This window comes from Oncorhynchus mykiss, chromosome 16 (genome assembly GCF_013265735.2).
Source record: "Oncorhynchus mykiss isolate Arlee chromosome 16, USDA_OmykA_1.1, whole genome shotgun sequence".
Lineage (NCBI taxonomy): Eukaryota > Metazoa > Chordata > Actinopteri > Salmoniformes > Salmonidae > Oncorhynchus > Oncorhynchus mykiss.
In genome coordinates, this window is record NC_048580.1 from 28,408,303 (window position 1) to 28,432,517 (window position 24,215).

General features: G+C 39.8%; 1 protein-coding gene across 2 annotated transcripts in view; it reads right to left on the reverse strand.

The window, feature by feature from the left end:
* si:ch211-180a12.2 overlaps positions 1–24,215 on the reverse strand; it is a 57,893-nt gene that overhangs the window by 19,524 nt on the left and 14,154 nt on the right. For both annotated transcript variants that reach the window (XM_036946698.1, XM_036946697.1), the window contains exons 4-5: positions 18,926–19,234; positions 18,316–18,426 (exon numbers count right to left, since the gene is read on the reverse strand). In XM_036946698.1, coding sequence (XP_036802593.1) covers positions 18,316–18,426; positions 18,926–19,234 — 420 coding nt within the window. The remainder of the gene's footprint in view (positions 1–18,315; positions 18,427–18,925; positions 19,235–24,215) is intronic.

A 24,215-nucleotide genomic window follows, 5' to 3' on the forward strand; every position in this document is an offset into this window, starting at 1 on the left:
CTCTCTCTCTCTCTCTCTCTCTCTCTCTCTCTCTCTCTCTCTCTCTCTCTCTCTCTCTCTCTCTCTCTCTCTCTCTCTCTCTCTCTCTCTCTCTCTCTCTCTCTCTCTCTCTCTCTCTCTCTCTCTCTCTCTCTCTCTCTCTCTCTCTCTCTCTCTCTCTCTCTCTCTCTCTCTCTCTCTCTCTCTCTCGCAGCTGTTTATCGTTGTCTCTGATTGGGAACCATATTTGGACAGCCATAGTCCTTGAGTATTTAGTGGGTGATTATCTACGTCTATGTGTTAGTTGCCTGTGTCTGCACTTATCATATATAGCTTCACGTTAGTTTTGTTGTTTTGTAGGTTTGTTTAAGTGTTCTTCGTTTCATTAAATAAGAATATGTATTCATGTCACGCTGCACCTTGGTCTCATCCATACAACGAACGTGACACTCTGAATGATCGGCTATGAAAAGCTAACTGACATTTACTCCTGAGGTGCTGACTTGTTGCACCGTCGACAACTACTGTGATTATTATTATTTTTATTATTTGACCATGCTGGTCATTTATGAACATTTGAACATCTTGGCCATGTTCTGTTACAATCTCCACCCGGCACAGCCAGAAGAGGACTGGCCACCCCTCATAGCCTGTTTTCTTCCTAGGTTTTGGCCTTTCTAGGGAGTTTTTCCTAGCCACCGTGCTTCTACACCTGCATTGCTTATTGTTTGGGGTTTTAGGCTGGGTTTCTGTACAGCACTTTGATATATGAGCTGATGTAATAAGGGCTATATAAATACATTTGATATATTTGTATAATTCTACAAAGTCCTAGTGAAAAAAGCTAATTCTTCTAGCCAATGACGCATCAACATTCTAACAGTCTAATAAATAAATGTAATTTATGCTATCGGAAGAATAATAATTTGGTTGTTTTTATAAAGGTCTTAGGTAACATTAGAAAACCAAAAAACAATGTAGCATGTAGCCAAAATCCGAAAAAACACGTAGCATGTTATAGTTTTTTTTTACAATAAATGTGATTTGTAATGGCTTTATAGTTAATAAAGCAGTCCGGTAACAGCCTCTTTTTTTTTTTTACAAAGTACAACAAAGAATGGTATCAACCTGCAAGACGCGCAGTCAAATTATTAACATGAGCGCCAATGATAAATAGGCATAACAAACTCATCATTACACTTTCTAAATTAAAATCAACCTCTTCACCCTCCTTATCATTCATTTAGGCTAATTTAAATTCAATTGTGAAGTAATGTGCATAATTATCGCCCATTCATCCATTTTTTTTCATTCATTCAGTGAAGTGAGAAAGATGCATTAACATTAGGGTACCAATGCTAATTAGGGTACCAATGTCCTTCTGAAAAAAAATCAATTTAAAATAAACATTTTGGAAAAGTCAAAAAAAAAAAAAAAAAAAAAAAACTTCAGTGGGGGTTGGCCTATGGCGGTTCCACTGTTAAAGGAGAAGTTCCCTTTTTTTTTTACAACAAAATATTTTTTGAATGTTATAGAAGGGTCCAGATAACTTTTAGTGATTTCACTTTTGGAGAAACTTACCAAACAGGAAATCCCTTACTCATCCTCATTGTGTGGTATGGAAAAACATGAATAAAGTCTCCAAAAACAGTGAAATATGTCCTTTAAGAAACTGCAAAGTTCTCAGTATAATGATGCAGGTCTTAAGATGTTGTACCGATAGGACACATGGGAGATAGTATCTCCGTTTTGTACCATCAAAAGTATGATTATATGCAGAAACCAGACAACATAGTTTAAGTCTTTAAAATCGATAGAACAATATATCCCAGAGCAACCGGGATTACGGCTGTGGCTGTCATGCAAAGGTCTGCCCGTTTCAAGGTAATTGACCGTTAATTAACATGAACACATTTAGCCTCCACGCATAGAAACTGCTGATTGGCGCCTTTGGGACATCTACATTAAAATATTTGAATAAATCTATTTGATAATATACACCATCACAATAAATCCATTATTTATTTTAGGCAGCTCTAAAGAAACATTATGACATGAAGAAAATGTATTTCAGAAGAACAGAACATGACTTGGCCTACCATACAGTGGGGCAAAAAAGTATTTAGTCACAATTGGTGGCTGACTAAATACTTTTTTGCCCCACTGTATGGTAGTGCACATATGAAGTGCCTATGTTGAGCGTAAAAGTGATCATTTGAAACAGGTTCTAGATGTTAGATTGAGTTATTTGGCTACTTTAGTTGTGAAGGATTTAAACCATAGAATGCCTTAGAAATCAAAATATACAGTATATGGGCTGCATGATGCGACTATAGGCTATTGATGATTTGAGAAGTCGCAAAAAAAGCTTATGCTCTGTTCCTTGCCTTAGGCTGCACAGCTGTTCTCTCTTCAAGAGATCATATCTCGTCTTTACTAATATGTCAAATTAGTTTAGATTTAGAATAGCCCATTATTAAATGGGCTGGAACAGATGCAAGAGAAAAAAGGTATGTAATCCATATGCACTTGAATACAGAATGGAGGCCACTTTCCCGCCCATGCTTTTCACTCATGTCAGGTAGGCTACTCTGGTTATTTCGCTAAGCGACAGGTCATATTTTGCCCAAACTCTGTAGGCTATTCCATGGTCTCTCAAACCTATTCCTGCAGCTACCCATTGCTTAATTAGGGAATCCAAGTGAAATCTGTTTGGGAACATCGCTAGTAACAACGAAACATATTTAATTAAACTGTTAACTGTCTCTCGCTGGAGAAAGAAATTAAGGAGAGAGGGGAGGGGATGGAAATGCACAGTGGTGAGATATTCTGTTGCTAAAGTTAACTGTCAGCCTATTAATCATGAAAATATTTAGAAAAATGCCCCATTACTAGGCTATTCAAAATCAAATACAAATGCACAATAATTATAGGCCTGTGTATGCCTACGCTCTAAAATGCATATGGGTCTTTTGCATTAATCATCACCTTAGAAAGCACTGTCCATTTTGTTGTGTTAGTCCTTGTGGATGTTGTTTCAAAGCCTACTTTTTCCACTCCGTTTCAACCTGTTGTTGAACTTCTTACTTCAAATGTATCAATCACAGTGAGGTCAGTTTTAAAAGCACATAGTGTTTTGATGATAAGTGTTTGACGTGATTTTCAATTTCATTTGCATAGATATCAGAGTGCTTAGAGGGACAATAGAGCCCAGAGTACCAGTCTATTAGTGACCTGATAATCATTAACGAGTTGAGTACTGCTAAAACATGTTCAGAGTGCAACAGGATAGAGTGAGCGGTCAGTTATACACAATAGCGAACCAATCTTTAATTAAAGTGACGCTGAGCCTCGAACCCAATGAGCCATGGCTTCCCTTAGAGGAAAAGACAAAGAACAACTTGCAGATGCAAATGAAAGCAACACACAGATAAAGGATATCCAGGAAAGCATAGCTAAAATGCCGTCAATGCTCACCAAAACAAACAAATTGTTACAATCTGTTGTTAAAAAATACGATTTGCTCGAAAAGAAAGTAGTCTATTGTGTCAGATATGCATATACAGGGTGGGCGTGTGGACGAACAAGATAACACAAATTGGCCTTCTGGAAACAAAAGGTACAAACAAACAAACTTTAGAAGATGAACTGATCAAGACAAAATAATATGAAAATATTGTGCATACCCGAAGGCGAAGAAACAGAGAATGGAGTACACAAGCACCGATGAAGCCCAGAACAGGCTGCAGGAAACCTTGCAAGTTGAGAGAGAGCCTAGTGCCCTGAGGAGAGGTAAAACTGGAAAAAAAAACTGATAAGAACACTAGGCTGCATACAGTGATGCCCAAAACCAGCTTATCGTTAATTGAGACCATATTCCTTCCCTATCCCCCTAATACAATCTAAACTATATTGTCCCCAAGTAACTGTTCTTCTCTAGGATGTAACGATAGAATTAGCCAATGCCAATGAGATATACACAGACACTGAAAATACAGTATAAAAGAGGAAATATAGCATGTAAGTCATTCATTGTCAATAATTGATTGATGTACAGTTGAAGTCAGAAGTTTACATACACTTAGGTTAGAGTCATTAAAACTCGTGTTTCAACCACTCCACAAATTTCTTGTTAACAAACTATAGTTTTGGCAAGTCGGTTAGGACATCTACAGACAGATTATTTCACTTTGTATTCACTGTCACAATTCCAGTGGGTCAGAAGTTTACATACACTAAGTTGACTGTGCCTTTAAACAGCTTGGAAAATTCCAGAAAAAGATGTCATGGCTTTAGATACTTCTGATAAGCTAAATGACATCCTTTGAGTCAATTGGAGGTGTACCTGTAGATGTATTTCAAGCCCTACCTTCAAACTTGCTTGACATCATGGGAAAATCAAAAGAAACCAGCCAAGACCTCAGAAAAATAATTGTAGACCTCCGCAAGTCTGGTTCATCCTTGGGAGCAATTTCCAAATGCCTGAAGGCACCACGTTCATCGGTACAAACAATAGTACGCAAGAATAAACACCATGGGACCACGCAGCCGTCATACCGCTCAGGAAGGAGACACGTTCTGTCTCCTAGAAATGAACGTACTTTGGTGCGAAAAGTGCAAATCCATGCCAGAACAACAGCAAAGGACCTTGTGAAGATGCTGGAGGAAAAGGTACAAAAGTATCTATATCCACAGTAAAATGAGTCCTATATCAATATAACCTGAAAGGCCGCTCAGCAAGGAAGAAGCCACGGCTCCAAAACCGGCATAAAAAAGCCAGACTACGGTTTGCAACTGCTCATGGGGACAAAGATCGTACTTTTTGGAGAAATGTCCTCTGGTCTGATGAAACAAAAATAGAACTGTTTGGCCATAATGACCATTGTTATGTTTGGAGGAAAAAGGGGGGATGCTTGCAAGCCGAAGAACACCATCCCAACCGTGAAGCACGGGAGTGGCAGCATCATGTTGTGGGGGTGCTTTGCTGCAGGAGGGCCTGGTGCACTTCTCAAAATAGATGGCATCATGAGGTAGGAACATTATGTGGATATATTGAAAGGTCTCAAGACATCAGTCAGGAAGTTAAAGCTTGGTTGCAAATTGTTCTTCCAAATGGCCAATGACCCCAAGCATACTTCCAAAGTTGTGGCAAAATGGCTAAAGGACAACAAAGTCAAGGTTTTGGAGTGGCCATCACAAAGCCCTGATCTCAATCCTATAGAAATTGTTTGGGCAGAACTGAAAAAGCGTGAAAAAGCAAGGAGGCCTACAAATCCGACTCAATTATACCAGCTCTGCCAGGAGGAATGGGCCAAAATTCACCCAATGTAAGGGAGTGTGTAACTGGCGGCAGGGAAGTCAGGCGCAGGAAAGCAAAACAGGGTAATGAACGGAGCAGTTTTATTCAGAAAACCACCGGAATCCAGAAAAACAAACAAATGGGTACTAAACCCGTCGCGCACCAGAGAAAACGTGCACTTACAATAAACAATCCCACACAAAGACATGGGGGGAACAGAGGGTTAAATATACAAGTAATTGAGGGAATTGAGACCAGGTGTGAGGAAAAACAAGACAAAACACATGAAAAATGAAAAGTGGATCGATGATGGCTAGAAGACCGGCGACGCCAACCGCCGCCCGAACAAGGAGGACCGGACTTCGGCGGAAGTTGTGACACCCAACTTATTGTGGGAAGCTTGTGGAAGGCTACCCAAAACATTTGACCCAAGTTAAATTTAAAGGCAATGCTTCCAAATAGTAATTGAGTGTATGTAATCTTCTGACCCACTGGGAATGTGATGAAAAATAAATGCTGAAATAAAAAAAAATCTCTAGTATTAATCTGACATTTCACATTCTTAAAATAAAGTGGTGATCCTAACTGACCTAAAACAGGGAATTTTTACTTGGATTATATGTCAGGATTTATGAAAAATGGAGTTTAAATGTATTTGGCAAAGGTGTACTGTGCCTTGCAAAAGTATTCGGCCCCCTTGAACTTTGCGACCTTTTGCCACATTTCAGGCTTCAAACATAAATATATAAAACTGTATTTTTTTGTGAAGAATCAACAACAAGTGGGACACAATCATGAAGTGGAACGACATTTATTGGATATTTCAAACTTTAACAAATCAAAAACTGAAAAATTGGGCGTGCAAAATTATTCAGCCCCCTTAAGTTAATACTTTGTAGCGCCACCTTTTGCTGCGATTACAGCTGTAAGTCGCTTGGGGTATGTCTCTATCAGTTTTGCACATCGAGAGACTGACATTTTTTCCCATTCCTCCTTGCAAAACAGCTCACGCTCAGTGAGGTGTGATGGAGAGCATTTGTGAACAGCAGTTTTCAGTTCTTTCCACAGATTCTCGATTGGATTCAAGTCTGGACTTTGACTTGGCCATTCTAACACCTGGATATGTTTATTTTTGACCCATTCCATTGTAGATTTTGCTTTATGTTTTGGATCATTGTCTTGTTGGAAGACAAATCTCCGTCCCAGTCTCAGGTCTTTTGCAGACTCCATCAGGTTTTCTTCCAGAATGGTCCTGTATTTGGCTCCATCCATCTACCCATCAATTTTAACCATCTTCCCTGTCCCTGCTGAAGAAAAGCAGGCCCAAACCATGATGCTGCCACCACCATGTTTGACAGTGGGGATGGTGTGTTCAGCTGTGTTGCTTTTACGCCAAACATAACGTTTTGCATTGTTGCCAAAATGTTCAATTTTGGTTTCATCTGACCAGAGCACCTTCTTCCACATGTTTGGTGTGTCTCCCAGGTGGCTTGTGGCAAACTTTAAACGACACTTTTTATGGATATCTTTAAGAAATGGCTTTCTTCTTGCCACTCTTCCATAAAGGCCAGATTTGTGCAATATACGACTGATTGTTGTCCTATGGACAGAGTCTCCCACCTCAGCTGTAGATCTCTGCAGTTCATCCAGAGTGATCATGGGCCTCTTGGCTGCATCTCTGATCAGTCTTCTCCTTGTATGAGCTGAAAGTTTAGAGGGACGGCCAGGTCTTGGTAGATTTGCAATGGTCTGATACTCCTTCCATTTCAATATTATCGCTTGCACAGTGCTCCTTGGGATGTTTAAAGCTTGTGAAATCTTTTTGTATCCAAATCCGGCTTTAAACTTCTTCACAACAGTATCTCGGACCTGCCTGGTGTGTTCCTTGTTCTTCATGATGCTCTCTGCGCTTTTAACGGACCTCTGAGACTATCACAGTGCAGGTGCATTGATACGGAGACTTGATTACACACAGGTGGATTATATTTATCATCATTAGTCATTTAGGTCAACATTGGATCATTCAGAGATCCTCACTGAACTTCTGGAGAGAGTTTGCTGCACTGAAAGTAAAGGGGCTGAATAATTTTGCACGCCCAATTTTTCAGTTTTTGATTTGTTAAAAAAGTTTGAAATATCCAATAAATGTTGTTCTACTTCATGATTGTGTCCCACTTGTTGTTGATTCTTCACAAAAAAATACAGTTTTATATCTTTATGTTTGAAGCCTGAAATGTGGCAAAAGGTCGCAAAGTTCAAGGGGGCCGAATACTTTCGCAAGGCACTGTATATAGCTAGTGTTTACCACATGGCCTCACATGTGAATCCTTAACGAGATGGGTGTGAGCGATGCTGAGTGGGTGTAGACAAAGAAGAGCTCTCCAGTAGGTGTATTGAAACATTCAAGGGCCATTTTCTCAAAAGTTGGGTTACACGTTTATCAACTTTCAAAGCAGAATTTCTTTCCAATTGTTCCTCAACTGCAGTGTATGAAATACCATTTTCTAGCTCTGAGTCTCTACTTTTATCCAATGCAAAAAAAACACAATTTCAAATGTTGCTACATAAGACCAAATCGAGGTGGTCAGTCCAAGCTAAAAAGCCCTAAAAAAAGGCATGGCGCCTCAAGTACAAAGACATAAAATATGTCTTCTCAGCCCACATGCTCTATTTATGTAATGTTTACAATAACTATGTTTTTATTCTATTATCCTCCCATTTTATGGAATGCCGACCACGCTCATATGTCATGTCTGCTAAAATGTTGTACTTGGTTTTTCAATGATAGACGGAACAGATAAGGTTAACTTTGATTTGATACAAGACCAACAAAATCCAATTTATCACAGGGAATGTGCACGGGCTCCACGATGAAAAAATAAAGCATATGGGTCTCAAACACTTAAAGATATTCTCAGTAGATGTGGTTTTCTTGCAAGAATTACATTTTTAAAACGCAGAAAATGAACATTCAAAGAGGAGCTGGGTTGGAGAGACCTATGATGCCACCTACTGTTGTATCAGCAGAGGTGTAGGCATCCTGAAAAAGAAGACTATACAATTCCCTTATATCCCAGCACATTGACCAAGAAGGACGTTTTTGAATGTTGAATTTTACCTTAAAATGGTGAAAATAGACATTGTTCTCATTGCAAATCTAAGCTATATTAGATCAAATCCAGATAGGAAATATTATTTTAGCAGGTGACCTAAATTATACATTCGATTAGATTGACAGACGTAATAATAAAAAAGGCACATTGTGGGAGCCTCCAAAGAGGCTGAAAAATGTCATTTCTACAAATAATTTACAGGACCCCTGGAAGTTATTATCCCATAACAGTCAAAGCCCTGTTTAAACCTGGTCGTACTAAGCTATATGAAACTGTTTTAAGAAGGTCATACCAAGGATAATTTTGCTTTACTGCTATTATCCTATACAAACGCATTGAATAACAGATTCACTACATGGAAGATCAGATAGTCCCCCCCCCTAAAGGAAGTTTGTTCTGATGAGTCTGTCCTATATCTGAGAGATATCTGAGAGATATAAGAAAGATGTATTTAACCCCTAAACACCCCTTAATGTATTTAACCCCTTATTTTTGGCACTAAACGGTCTTTACTTCCATGCTTTTTTTCAACTGCTACCTAGGAACCTTCAGACGAATCCTGAGGCCTGAGGCCTGTGGGCATCTTAGACCAAAACAACTGACGTGTTTGTGAGAGCCTCACCTTTCCACTAATATATTAGTGTGTCACCCAAACGGTTTGAATGATACAGCCAGAAGTTGGCAGATCGGCTGTACCAACTTCAGACAGTCCCAAGACTTTGTGGGGGTCGTAGAGCAAAATGGAGAGCATCATTGTGTTCGGTCAGACTGAGAAGACCGAATTTGGGATGTCTCATGGTCTGACAAATATCGCTCTAGCTCTGTCACCTTTCATGGCAGATGCAGAAGTGCGACATCGGCGGATGCAGTGGATTGAGACGCAGATGTCTCTAGCTTAAACTGACAGATTTTTACAAGGAATTGTGTATTACGCTAATTAGATTTCCACGAGGTGTGGATATACCAACTTTAGGGCATTAATTTCCAAATATACAATGGGTGGGTCTAATCCTGAATGCTGATTGGTTAAAACCGCATTCCAGCCGGTCTATTACACAAGTCACCACCGGATAAATCTATGACGTTAAAATTCCTATTTACTTTGTTCCATCTGACTGTGCAATCCACTGTCTCAGCCTAGCCAAGCAATTTATTAACTTGATCTCCACTATTAAAAGCATCTAGACATGATCTCATTTCTTTTAGACTAACATTTTGCTTTTAAAAGCATAGATTTGTATAAACCTTGCTGTCTGTCTCGCTGACGTTTGCAAAATTGTTTCAATATTCAAATTCGTTCTCCAGCTGTCCCATACTGTGGTAATGAACATGTCGGGAGTCGGGACGAAACAGACAGGCAGCCAGCGTTTCTTAACCAGTCGAAATCATGAATCAGCTGGCATAATTTTTATGGATATTTACAAAGAAATGTCAATTGAATTTTTTTTATTACGAAACAAAGTGCAGCTAGTTTGCCGTCTTTCAGCTTCAGTTTGAAGTGATTGTGTTAGCTGTGTTGTTGGATAGCTACTCTGAACAACAGTGTCCTGACGAGCGAGCACATTTTCTATGCCAGGCGATGTCATGCCTCATTAGCTCATTGTTATGGATATATCCAATTAAATGTCACTAGATAACTACTTAAACAAATGCAAATGCAGTTACTTTGTTGTTATTCTGGCTGCAATATTTGATGTGACTGTAAATTAGCCGTAGCTGTCTAGCTAACAAGCAAGGGATAAGAATGTTGTCAGCCAGAATGGCAATGGAACATTTAGAATGAACAACTGGGTCGGGTTCATAGATACAGAACAAAAAGACTGAACGACTGGGTCGCTTCTCCAGCAACCGAACCGATAGAACGAACGACCAGCCGGCTTGGGTAGCAACCTTAGATTTGTATCGGGACTATATCTTGTGGAATGATTAAATAGTTTTAATAAATTTAAAATAAAGTTTTTATTGAAAATGTCAATCATTATTTGAATATTTAGGTGACCCGTTGTATAAAAGTGATGAAGCTGATGTTTGGAGGATATATTGGCACGGTTTGCCAGCCCTCAAGTTCGCCTCAGGCCTAACAACACCCATGCCAATAAATCCTCAAAAAATTGTCTTCTCAGACATTATCACTTAATTACAAAATACTATTCCTTTATTTCTCAAAGTAAGAAAAGCTATTGAAGAACTGACTACATTTATATTTCCAAAAATGCACTAAACAATTTACTAGATAAAAAAATGTATCATATAGTGATCGGATCATTCTCCAGTATCATATTTAATTACAGCAATAGAACATACACTTAGCGACTGAGTTTGGAGAATGAACAGAACGCATCTTCTGGACCCGAAATGTATTAAATACATTTAAAAAAAATCTACACTTTTACCATTACAAATGTAGACATGGAGAACAGAGAAAAGCAGACCCCCGATATAATTTGGGAAGCTAAGGCATATATTAGGGGGATTACAATCTCATGCTCTGCAAAAATTTAATCTGATTTAGAAATTAAAATGAAAGAAAAATAAATCACTATCTTAAATAAAGTCCATAAAAAATCTTTACCCAATAAGTAATATTAGATACTGTTAAAACATTCACACGGAGAAAAGCACCAGGAATGGATGGCTTTCCCATATAATTCTATTCAACATTTTGGGACAAAATAGACCCCCTATTTACACAAATGACAACACGTCACTCAATTGACTAATTCCCAGTTCCATGTATGAAACAGTAATTTCAGTTATATTTAAAACAAGAAAATCTGGAGAGTGCCTTACTGTATAACTGGAGAGTGCCTTCTTGTATAAATGCCCTAAAGAAAAAAAATGCTTTAGAAAGGGGCACAAGGCTGGAATGTCCCCTATCCCCCCTCATTGAATCACTTGCAGAAAGAATTAGACAGGATCCAAACGTGACAGTATTGGTAAACATGAATTAAAATAAACCTTTTTTTTACCCCTTTTTCGTGATATCCAAATTGGTAGTCTTGTCCCATCGCTGCAACTCCCGAACGGACTCAGGAGAGTCCTCCGAAACACAACTTCTTGACACAAAGCCCGCTTAACCCAGAAGCCTGCCGCACCAATGTGTCAAAGGAAACACCGTACACCTGCCAACCATGTCAGCATGCATTGCACCCGGCCCGCCACAGGAGTCGCTAGTGCGCAATGGTACAGGAGCATCCCTGCCGGCCAAACCCTCCCCTAACTTGGATGACGCTGGGCCAATTGTGCGCCGCCCCATGGGTCTCCCAGTCGCGGCCGGCTGCAACAGAGCCTGGACTCGAACCAGGATCTCTAATGGCACAGCTAGACCACTGTGCCACTCGAGAGGCCCCTATAAACTAAAACTGTTTGATGATGATGATGATGATGATGATGATGATGATGATGATGATGGTCTTGATATACCTGACCAATATTGAAAACTCAATACCCCCTTTGCTAAAAATAAATACATCTGAATACCCCAAAAAATCTGGATATAAAATGTAGGTGGAAAAAACTAAATAACTACTTAGGATCTTAATCAGTGACAACAAACAAAATATATAAATATGATTGTACTCCATTAGTCAACAATATGAAAGCAGATCTAATTAAATAGAATACATCTTCCAATAAATCTAACAGGTATAATAAACTTATTTTAGAACAGCATGGCAACCAGTTTTTGTATTTATTTTCAGTAATACCAATTACCCCACCGAAAAAGTATACTCCAAAAAAGTATACTCCGTCATAACAGAGTTCGTGTGGGCAAATAAAATTTGAAGAATAAAAAGGAACATTTTACATCTCCCTAAGTCTGAGGGTGGTTTTAACCTTGGAATTGGATCAACTCGCTACCCAAGGCTTTTACTTGCGACGTATATAAAATGCACTAAAGAGGAGCAATGGTTACAAATTTTAGACATGCATGCTCATCCCCAGAATATTTTTACATGTCTATTTTCAAAGGATTAAGCTAAGAACATTAACAACTTCATAGGTAAGAACGGTATAACAATATGGAATCAAATAAAACATATTTGACAAAAACCAATATGTCTTCCTAAAAACACCTTATAAAACAATCCACTTTTCAGAATTCACCAATAAATTGGTGCACATGGAAACTAAAGGCATAGAAACTGTAAATGACTTGGTAATAGGAAATACCTTTATTTCCAAGACAGTATTAAAAAGTAATTTTGGACTGACCAATGTAGATGGTTTAAAATACATACAACTTAAATGTTACATATACTGTAACTACATTTCATTTTGAAATCATTCAGACATCAGTGCAACCTTGAGGGAATACTATTTGAGTCAGAATAGGATGTTCATATGATAGGGAAGATATATAACACCTTGCAGAGATCATATCCAAGAATGTATGATACAAGAGACAAAATTCAGAAATTATACAGCACAACAGCAGAGTCATGTCTTAAGTGTAAAACTAATAATGACTAATTAACCAATAGTTTCAAGGAATACTTCAACGTCCAGAAATTGTGGGCGGAGTAAGAAAGTTGGCTGTCAGAAGTATTACAATGTAAACGTACTTTTAATCCATCGGTCTGCATATTTCAAGACGTGGCACAGTGGCGTGTAGTGAGATACCCGATGGGTTGGACGATCCTCTTCTCATAAGTTATCTTTAAAAAAAAGCGTATACTAAAGATAAAAGTGGGTCTGAGCAGGTTTGATGTAGTTGATGTTGTCATTTGTATGTGTATGTATTGTACTGTTTATAAAAGATCAAATCAAATCGTAATTTTTACATTTTTATTGTGTAATTTCGAACTTTATCCGTAGCGTTATATTCCATTTTGTTGCGACTTGAGCAATAGCTCTCCCTTATTCTACAGGTAACTGCCAAAATAAAGGAAAAGCATATTGAAAGCATGGGGCGCTTATACACATTAAGTTCCAGACACGTCTAGAATCTATGCCAAGGCGCATTGATGCTGTTCTGGCAGCTCATTTTGGGTTAACGCCCTATTAAGACACTTTATGTTGGTGTTTCCTTTATTTTGGCAGTTACCTGTAGTAGCAGGCTACACTGAGAATGGAACAGCTGTATTGAGGAAATGGCTCTAGTTGCACAAAAGGGAATATGACATTGCGGATAAAGTTCGGAATGACACAATTTCATGTGTACAACTACAGACCTGCATCACTATGATGAGAGCTTTGCTTTTTCTAAAAGGACATATTTGTTCATGTTTTTAAGGGCACCCATACTACACAATTAGGATGAGGAGTTGATTTGCAGTTTGGGGTAAGCTTCTCAAAATCAAGTGAAGTCACCAAAACAATGTGTCTGAACCTTTCTATAACATGCCATTTACATCCAAAATAGAGATTTCATTGTAAAACTTATCCTTCAAGGTCAACAGCATTATGAACTACCCAGCACCAGGACATGTTAGCTAAAAATCTGGTTGCCTCTGGCAGGAGGCTGAAACTTGGCCGCAAGTATATCTTTTAGCAAGACAATAACCCCAAGCACACATCCAAATCCACAAAGAAATGCCATAATTGACCACAAAATAAACATTTTTCAATGGCCATCTCTGCCTCTGGACTTAAAGCCCATTGTGGTTTGAATTGGAGAGGGCAGCCCATAAGTACAGAAAAAATATATCAAGGATCTGGAAATATTCTGTATGGAGGAATGGTCTAAGACCCCTCCCAAGTGTTCTCCAATCTCATAAAACATTTTAGAGAAAGGCTCAATGCTGTTAACCTCGCAAGGTGAGGTATTGAAAACAGGGGTGCCAATAATTTCCATTGAACATGCTTTTTAGTCCAGGACTAGTCTTAATCTGTTTCCGGGAAACCGGCTCTATATGTAGCACCAGTCCATCTCAAATGACAGAAGTTTTGAACTTCAATTTGCTATTTATGGCCTGTAGGCCTCATTGACCAGAGCTCATACAACTCGTTTTTGAGTTGCTTAATGTATGGATTATTTTGACTACAACAAATACTCAGATTAAACACATTGTGCTATTTATCACAGACTACTTTGTGTCAAAGTTAAACAAGGACATTTGTTTCGAAATAGTGGCAGGATTTTATGTAATCAACCCGGGATATGGCGTATCTCGTTGGCTCTGGGGTCATCCAGATAACATTTCAGCCGACCTCTCCTCTCAGGTGGGGATGAAGACCAGGACAAATTCCCATTTTTGACCGGAATGTAACAAAAACCTCAACAGGGCCCTCTTTCTCATCACTAAATTGTTCCACATCGGATGTCTCTTGGTCTGGATCATATTCTTTGTTGTCATCAACTACTGACACTTCCTCCTCTAATGCATCTTCACTGTCAGTTTCCTGGCCTCTCTCATCCTCACCAGTGTCGTGATCAAAGATATGATCAAGAGCCTCACATACAGTATATCATTTGGTCATTGTGCTGCCACAGAATTAATTGTTTGCAAGGACTCAAAAAAGCTTTATATACCAGAGCTGCGAGAAAAGTTCTATATATTACTGAAACAATGTTGTGATTGTTTGTGAGAATGTCAACAGGTGTAGTTCTAATGGGGGAAAGATTACAGTTGAAGTCAGAAGTTTACATACACCTAAGCCAAATGGATTTAAACTCAGTTTCCCAATTCCTGACATTTAATCCTAATAAAAATTCCCTGTCTTTGGTCAGGTAGGATCACCACTTTATTTTAATAATGTGAAATGTCAGAATAATAGTAGAGAGAATGATTTATTTCAGATTTTATTTCTTTCATCACATTCCCAGTGGGTCAGAAGATTACATACACTCATTTAGTATTTGGTAGCATTGCCGTTAAATTTTTTAACTTGGCGCAAACGTTTCAGGTAGCCTTCCACAACCTTCCCACAATAAGCTGGGTGAATTTTGGCCCATTCCTACTGACAGAGCTGGTGTAACTGAGTCAGGTTTGTAAGCCTCTTTGCTTGCACACGCTTTTTCAGTTCTGCCCACAAATTTTTATAGGATTAAGGTCAGGGCTTTGTGATGGCAATTCCAATACCTTGACTTGGTTGTCCTTAAGCCATTTTGCCACAACTTTGGAAGTATGCTTGGGGTCATTGTGAAATTGGAAGATCCATTTGCGACCAAGCTTTAACTTCCTGACTGATGACTTGAGATGTTGCTTCAATATATCCACATAATGTTCCTTCCTCATGAAGCCATCTATTTTGTGAAGTGCACCAGTCCCTCCTGCAGCAAAACACCCCCACAACATGATGCGGCCACTCCTGTGCTTCACGGTTGGGATGGTGATTTTCTGCTTGCAAGCCTCCCTCTTTTTCCTCCAAACATAACGATGGTCATTATGGCCAAACAGTTTTATTTTTGTTTCATCAGACCAGAGGACATTTCTCCAAAAAGTACAATCTTTGTCCACATGATCAGTTGCAAGCCGCAGTCTGGCTTTTTTTATGGTGGTTTTGAAGCAGTGGCTTCTTCCTTGCTGAGTGGCCTTTCAGGTTATGGTGATATAGGACTCGTTTTACTGTGGAAACAGATACTTTTGTACCTGTTTCCTCCAGCATCTTCCCAAGGTAATTTGCTGTTCTGGGATTGATTTGCACTTTCGTACCAAAGTACGTTCATCTCTAGGAGACAGAACTCATCTCCTTCTTGAGCGGTATGACGGCTGCGTGATCCCATGGTGTTTATACTTGCGTACTATTGTTTGAACAGATGAACATGGTACCTTCAGGCATTTGGAACTTGCGCCCAAGGATAAACCAGACATGTACATTTTTTTCTAAAGTCTTTGCTGATTTCTTTTGATTTTCCCATGATGTCAAGCAAAGAGGCACCGAGTTTGAAGGTAGGCCTTGAAATACATCCACAGGTACACCTCCAATTGACTCAAAGGATGTCAATTAGCCTATCAGAAGCTTCTAAATCCATGACATCGTTTTCTGGAATTTTCCAAGCTGTTTAAAAGGCACAGTCAACTTAGTGTATCTAACCTTCTGACCCACTGGAATTGTGATACAGTGAACTATAAGTGAAATAATGTGTGTAAACATTATTTGTGGAAAAATTACTTGTGTCATGCACAAAGTAGATGTCCTAACCGACTTGCCAAAACTATAGTTTGTTAACAAGAAATTTGTGGAACGGTTGAAAAACAAGTTTTAATGACTCCAACCGAAGTGTATGTAAACTTCCAACTTCAACTGTGTATTGGCAACCCCAAGAAGGGGAGTGAGGTGTGTGTGTGTGCGTGCGTTCAAACACATATGCATGTGGGGGTCTGGGAGAGGAAGTGTGTCCATCTGATGAATGGGCATGTGTCTGAACTAAATTATATACCCAAAATTGTAGTCTCACCCATTCATTTCTAATGACCGGTCATTCTTGACCGGGACCACCAGAGGTGTACAAAAGTTAAATAAAACACACAAAATGTAATGAATGTACTTATTTTCCACCATCATTTGCAAATAAATTCATAAAAAAATCCTACAATGTGATTTTCTTGGTTGAAGTTTATCTATGTTGAAAATTACAGGCCTCTCATCTTTTTAAGTGGGAGAACTTTCATAATTGGTGGCTGACTAAATACTTTTTTGCCCCACTGTAGCAAGTAAAACACTGGAATGGTAGATTTGCAGTGGATGAATATGCAAAGTAGGGGTGCAAAGTAGCAAAATAAATAAAGAAAGTAGGGGGAGAGGTAGTTGTTTGGGCAAAATTATAGATGGGCTATGTACAGGTGCAGTAATCTGTGAGCTGCTCTGACAGCTGGTGCTTAAAGCTAGTGAGGGAGATAAGTGTTTCCAGTTGCAGAGATTTTTGTAGTTCGTTCCAGTCATTCATTGGCAGCAGAGAACTGGGAGGAGAGGCAGGCAAAGGAAGAATAGGTTTTGGGGGTGACCAGAGAGATATACCTGCTGGAGCGCGTGCTACAGGTGGGTGCTGCTATGGTGACCAGCGAGCTGAGATAAGGGGGGACTTTACCTAGCAGGGTCTTGTAGATGACCTGGAGCCAGTTGGTTTGGCGACGAGTATGAAGCGAGGGCCAGCCAATGAGAGCGTACAGGTCGCAGTGATGGGTAGTATATGGGGCTTTGGTGACAGAACGGATGGCACTGTGATAGACTGCATCCAATTTATTGAGTAGGGTATTGGAGGCTATTTTGTAAATGACATCGCCGAAGTCGAGGATCGGTAGGATGGTCAGTTTTACAAGGGTATGTTTGGCAGTATGAGTGAAGGAGGCTTTGTTGCGAAATAGGAAGCCAATTCTAGATTTAACTTTGGATTGGAGATGTTTGATGTGAGTCTGGAAGGAGAGTTTAGAGGTGGATCAGAGACTCACCAGCAGCAAGAGCGACATCATTGATGTATGTACACAGAAGAGAGTTGGTCCAAGAATTGAACCGTGATGCTCCAGATACTCTTCAAGTTTAAAGAAGGCCAGTTTCAGCTGTGCTAACATAATTGCAAAAGGGTTTTCTAATTATCAATTAGCTTTTTAAAATTATAAACTAACTAACTAGATTAGCTAACACTGCGTGCCATTATAACACAGGACTAATGGTTGCTGATAATGGGCCTCTGTAGATATTCAATTTCCAGCTTCAATAGTCATTTACAACAATAACATATTATTTCTGATCAATTTGATGTTATTTTAATGGACAACATTTTTTGCATTTCTTTAAAAAAACAAGAATTTCTAACTGACAACAAACTTTTGAACGGCGGTATATGTTGCACCAACCAATCTATATACTGTGTATACTACTTTCATTAAGATAGCATTAACAGGTATTACAGTACACAGTGCATGAACACATCATTGATTATATACACTGTATTTATATTCAGATACATATGGAAATATATGAATATTTAAATATGATGTACATTATTAATAAAGTGAAATAATATTCTGTTTTACTCACCATCCCGCCTTCTCCAGGAGAAGCCAAAGCAGAGCAGAAAGACCAGCACCAGAGAGATGCACATCAGAGCCACAGATGCCTTGGCAGACTTGGTCAGCGCAGTTTGTGTCTCTGGGAGAGGAGATACACAAGGGAGGAGGGTAGAATATGTTTGAATATGTTTGAGGCCAGGCCATGAATAGAATATATACTTTATTGTCCTTTTGGTAAGAACATACATTTGTTCTCTGCCTTTTCTCCAACCTCAGACACACACACACACACACACACGTTGAGAGGCACAGTGTCAACCGTCTTACAGCGGCCCTGGATGGAGAGCTAGTTTTGGGGTTAAGTGCCTAGCTCAAGGGAACAACAGCATTGTTAGTAATGATTTACACCAGAAGCCCTCCAGTGGCCAGTTCAGTCCACGCTTTAAGTAATCCTTTTGTTTACTGGTCCATCTCTCCAACCTCTTACCACCCTCTGCTGTTTCTAAGAGCAGGTTATGGTGGAAACCCAGCTAAGAATTTGATCAAACCCAATGTTGGGATTTCTTGAATTTGTGAACATTCTCTCTGTCCCCTTCCCCTCTTCTCTCTCCCTATCCCCTCCCCCCTCTCTTTCTTACCTATGATGGGGTCGATGTCGGCCAGGGCTGCGGAGGTGACCACAGGTTCAGTGATGCTGGGCAGATGGACGACACACTCTACCTCCCCGGCTAGCTCCCTCTGCTCGGGGCTCAGGGTGTAGTAGCGCCTGGTTCTGAAGGTGCCGTCCGGGCCCGACTCGCTCAGCAGAGGTGCGGGGAGCTCCGTGCCATTCTGTAGCCAGGAAACGGAGACATCCTCTGGATAGAAGCCCTCGATGTCGCAGGAGAGGGTGAGTGGGGAGTCGCGGGAGGGCAAAGGCATTGCGGAGAGGGTGACAGTCGGGAGGTCTGGGGAGGAAAGAGTAATTATACACTACCGTTCAAAAGTTTGGGGTCACTTAGAAATGTTTTTAAAATGACATCAAATTGATCAGAAATACGGTGTAGACATTGTTAATGTTGTAAATGACTATTGAAGCTGGAAAGGGAAGATTTTTCTATGGAATATCTACATAGGCGTACAGAGGCCCATTATTAGCAACCATGTGTTCCAATGGCACGCTGTGTTAGCTCATCCAAGTTGATCATTTTAAAAGGCTAATTGATCATTAGAAAACCCTTTTGCAATTATGTTAGCACAGCTGAAAACGGTTGTCCTGATTAGGGAAGCAATAAAACTGGCCTTCTTTAGACTAGTTGAGTATCTGGAGCATCAGCATTTCTGGGTTTGATTACAGGCTCAAATGGCCAAAAACAAATAACTTTCTTCTGAAACTTGTCAGTCTATTCTTGTTCTGAGAAATGAAGACTATTCGTGGTGAGAAATTGCCAAGAAACTGAAGATCTTGTAATAGTCTTCATTTCTAGTAGCCAGGTGTAACCCATTTTATAAGAGATTCTCCAAAATTGAAATATTCCAAGCATTTACATATATATATATATATATACACACACTCCAGTCATACTTTATCAAAAGCCTTTTTAAAGTCAGCTATGAATACCTGGCCTGGTTTCCCATATTTTTCATAGTGTTCTATTGTTTCCAGTACTTGTCTTATATTGTCTACACTGTATAACATCAGACAATGGCTTTTTAATTCTATGCATTTTCCTATAATTTTTGCACCACAACGCTGAAGATTTTTAATGGACTGGATCTTTATATTTACCACTTGGATTGTGTTTCAGTAATAATGAAATCAAACCTTCTTGGTATGTGTCTAATAATGTACCATTTTTATAGGAGCGGTTAAAACATGCTAATAACGGCCCCCTGAGTATATCAAAAACTTTGGTATACTTCCACTGGTATGCCATCCAGCCCTAGTTTTCCCGGACTTAAAGGCATTAATTGCGTCAAGAAGTTCTTCCTCTGTAATTTGGCCTTCACATCAGTCTTTCTGTACAGCTGTCAATTTTACATTATTAATAGAAAGGAAATCCATACAATTAGCTTCGGTTCGTGGAGATGGAGACAAATGTAAACATATGCTTAAAGTACTTTACTTCCTCTTTCAAAATATTGTTTGGTGAATCATGGGTGACTCCGTCATTTGTAACAACTTTCAGAAAATTATTTTTGGAAGCATGTCTATGTTAAAGATAAAACAATTATTTGGTGCATTTTCCCCCATATTCCATCGAGTTTGCTTTATTTTTATAATATATTACACTTGATCCTTCTTGAATAAGTTCTTCCATTTCTTTTTGCTTTTCCTCTAACTTATTCTGAGCCTCTTATGGTACAGTTTTGATTGCTATCTGTACTGTTTGTTCTTCCCTTTCCTTTGTTAATATGGACTCTTGACCTAAATTACTTTTGCTTTTGAGATGAGTACTGAATTGCATGGCCTCCAAAGGCACATTTAAAAGTGTCCCATACATTAAGGGGATCTGTGTACGTATATTATGTCGGAAAAAGTCAGTTAGAAATTCTTCTGCCCTAGTTAAAAACAACTTATCATCCAATAGGCTTTGATAAAATGTCCAATATCCTCTCGCACGTGGAAATTCTGTCAGAGTAATATATATGCCAATTATTTGATGGTCTGACCTCATTCTGTCCCCAATCAACACTTTTTAAACTTTTGGTGCCAGAGAGAATGACAATAGAAGGTAGTCAAGGTGACTAACTTGATTGAGCTTCCGCCATGCATATCTCCCTAGGTCAGGTGTAACGGAGATGCTGGGAATCAAGAAGCAAGGGGGTGACATGGAACGAGACAAAACAAGAGCAGCGTCTGGACATGAAACATAACTAATACTGTCTGCGGAATGAACCAAAGTGTATAGATATAGATACAGATATAGGTGAGGTAATCAGTAAAGTGATGGAGTCCAGGAGAGTCTGATAATAAGTCACAGGTGCGCATAACGATGGTGCCAGGTGTGTGTAATGGTTGTCAGAGCCAGTGATTAGTAAACTGGCGACGTCGAGCGGGAGTAGACGTGACATCAGGAAATTTAAGCCTCCATATATCCACTAGTTCCAACATATCCATGACATTCCTGATTTCCTTAAGTGCATGAGGGTGATAGTTTGTATTGTGATTTCCTTTACGGTCCATAGAGGTATTGAAAACCGTATTATAAACTTCCACCATAAAATAATAATATATTGTATTGCTTGTAAGGTTGAAAAATTATTATATTTTCAAAGCGTGGATCATCATTATTTGGACCGTATAGGTTAATGAGCCATATCTGTTTATAGTCCAATAACATATTTGAAATTATCCATCTACACTACCGGTCAAAAGCCTAAGAACACCTACTCATTCAAGGGTTTTTCTTTATTTATACTATTTTCTACATTGTAGAATAGTGAAGACATCAAAACTATGAAATAACACATGTGGAATCACGTAGTAACCATAAGAAGTGTTAAACAAATAAAAATATATTTTATATTGGAGATTCTTCAAATAGCCACCCTTTGCCCTTTGATGACAGTTTTGCACACTCCCTGGGTCGTTTCATGAGTTATTGGCGTTCAAACAGGCAGCAATCTGGCCGGTATTTTATTTTACATTTTTTTGGTGCCGTTGACAGAGTTATTATAGAAACGAGATAGGAATCAAATAAATTAATGTAAAACACCACACCCAACATACTGCTGACCAATCGCGTTCACGTTGTCATGCCCCTTCACGCGGTTTCTAAGCTAATCATTGCGCAGTACCTTCTCAAAGTCAGTGGAAATGTATAGAAAAGTTCTTATTTTCCTCGAATGTATGTAACGCCACGATTCCAGAGCTATACAATAATACAGAGAGTAAGTTCATTATCTCACATCTCTGGAAAAGATTAGCAAATTTGTACTTCGTGCAAATTGTAGACTCCAAAATCTGCTAATGCAGTTTGTTTAGGCGATTTTACAGCTAACTAGTTACGCTACTGCCTCTGATCTGGAGGACAAACTAAACACAAATGCTTCATTTGTAAATTGTGTCTGAGTGTTGGAGTGTGCCCCTGGCTATCGTCAATAAAAAAATAATCATGCTGTCTGGTTCGCTTAATATAAGGAATTTGAAATGGTTTATACTTTTACTTTTGATACTTAAGTATATTTAAAACCAAATAATTTTAGACTTTTACTCAAGTAATATTTTACTGGGTGACTTTTACTTGAGTCATTTTCTATTAAGGTATCTTTACTTTTACTCAAGTATGACAATTGAGTACTTTTTCGACCACTGTTGCTACCTAGCTCGCCAGCCAGACCATAGAGAGCATTGTGGATTTTGTAGTCGACTTGACCTGCAACAGATTTCCACAACGATTTTCCATGTTGCTACCAACCTCATTATAACGGGAAAATGAAACATTTGTTCACAAAATATATTGTTCTCACCTATTAGTGTTATTTAACATGGCAAATTAAAGGAATTAGTAGATTTTAATAAACTGCATGCTTTCCCTACAAGTTGTAATGGGAGAACCACACTCCAAGTTTACATTGATATGGTGGTGTCACACCCTGATCTGTTTCACCTGTCTTTGTGCTTTTCTCCACCCCCTTCCAGATGTCGCCAATCTTCCCCATTATCCCCAGTGTATTTATACCTGTGTTCTCTGTTTGTTTGTTGCCAGTTCGTTTTGTTTCGGGAAACCTATTAGTAGTATTCCACTTCCGCCTGTATGTTCTAGTGCCTGTTTTCTAGTTTATCCCAGTTTTTACCAGTCTGCCTACCCTGAGTCTGCCTGCAGTTCTGTACTTTGCCACACCACATTGGATTATTGACCCCTGCCTGCTCTGACTATGAGAGTGCCTGCAGTTCTGGACCTTTTGCACCCTATCTGGATTACCGACCTCTGCCTGCCCTTGACCTAGTAATACACTTTTGTTACTTCAACACTGTCTGCATCTGGGTCTTACCTAAAACAAACTGGCCAAGACTGACCCAGCAAACTCGGACCAGCTCCACAACCGCATCTCCTCCCAAGGAGCCACCATTGGAAGGTACGAGGAGGTGCTTCGGGGTCTTATGGATTTATGGATTTATGGCTTCCAGACCTTGGCCGAATGCCATGACCAAGCATTGAACACATTGCTGGAGCAATTCTGCGTGTTGTCTGTTAGGCAATCTACCACGACGGTAACCTCCCAGCCCCTCAATAACCCGGCTGTAAGCAGCACTGCCTCCCCGGTCACCCCGGTTTCCAAAGAACCCTCTTACCTCTCCCCAGAATGCTTTGATGGAGAGTCGGGCCTGCTGGGCGTTTCTCGCTCAGTGTTCCCTCATCATTGTGCTGCAGCCCTCCTCCTTCACCTTGGGCCGCTCTAAGATAGCATAGCTCATTACACGGATGTCCAGGAGGGCTCACGCCTGTGCTACAGCAGTACAACAGTCGGCCGTATGATTCAGTCTGGAGGAGTTCGTGGCAGAGGTGAAAGTTTTTGATGCTCCATTGTCCAGGAGAGAGGCTGCCCGGAAGTTACATCAGCTTCAGCAAGACTCCCGCAATGTGGCAGACTATGCGGTGGATTTCTGCACATTTGCAACTGTGTGCCTGGAACCCGGAAGCGCTGTTTGACATGTACCTGCACGGAGTATCGGAGGAAGTAAAGGACGAGCTTGCAAACCGGGAACTACTGACGGCTCTCGACTCGCTCATTGCCTTGACCATTCGTTTCAATGGGCGGCCACGGATTCCACCTCGCCTCCAAGGCATCCCGGAAGTCTCTGTTGCCGAGAGAACCCGAGGCTACCTGAGTTCCCCCGAGAGTCCCCGAAGGCTGCCTAGTCGCCTATTTAACTAGACAGCGCTAGGCTGTCTCCAGCAGGACTACCGGTCATTTCGTCTCCACCTGTCCACTAAAACACTT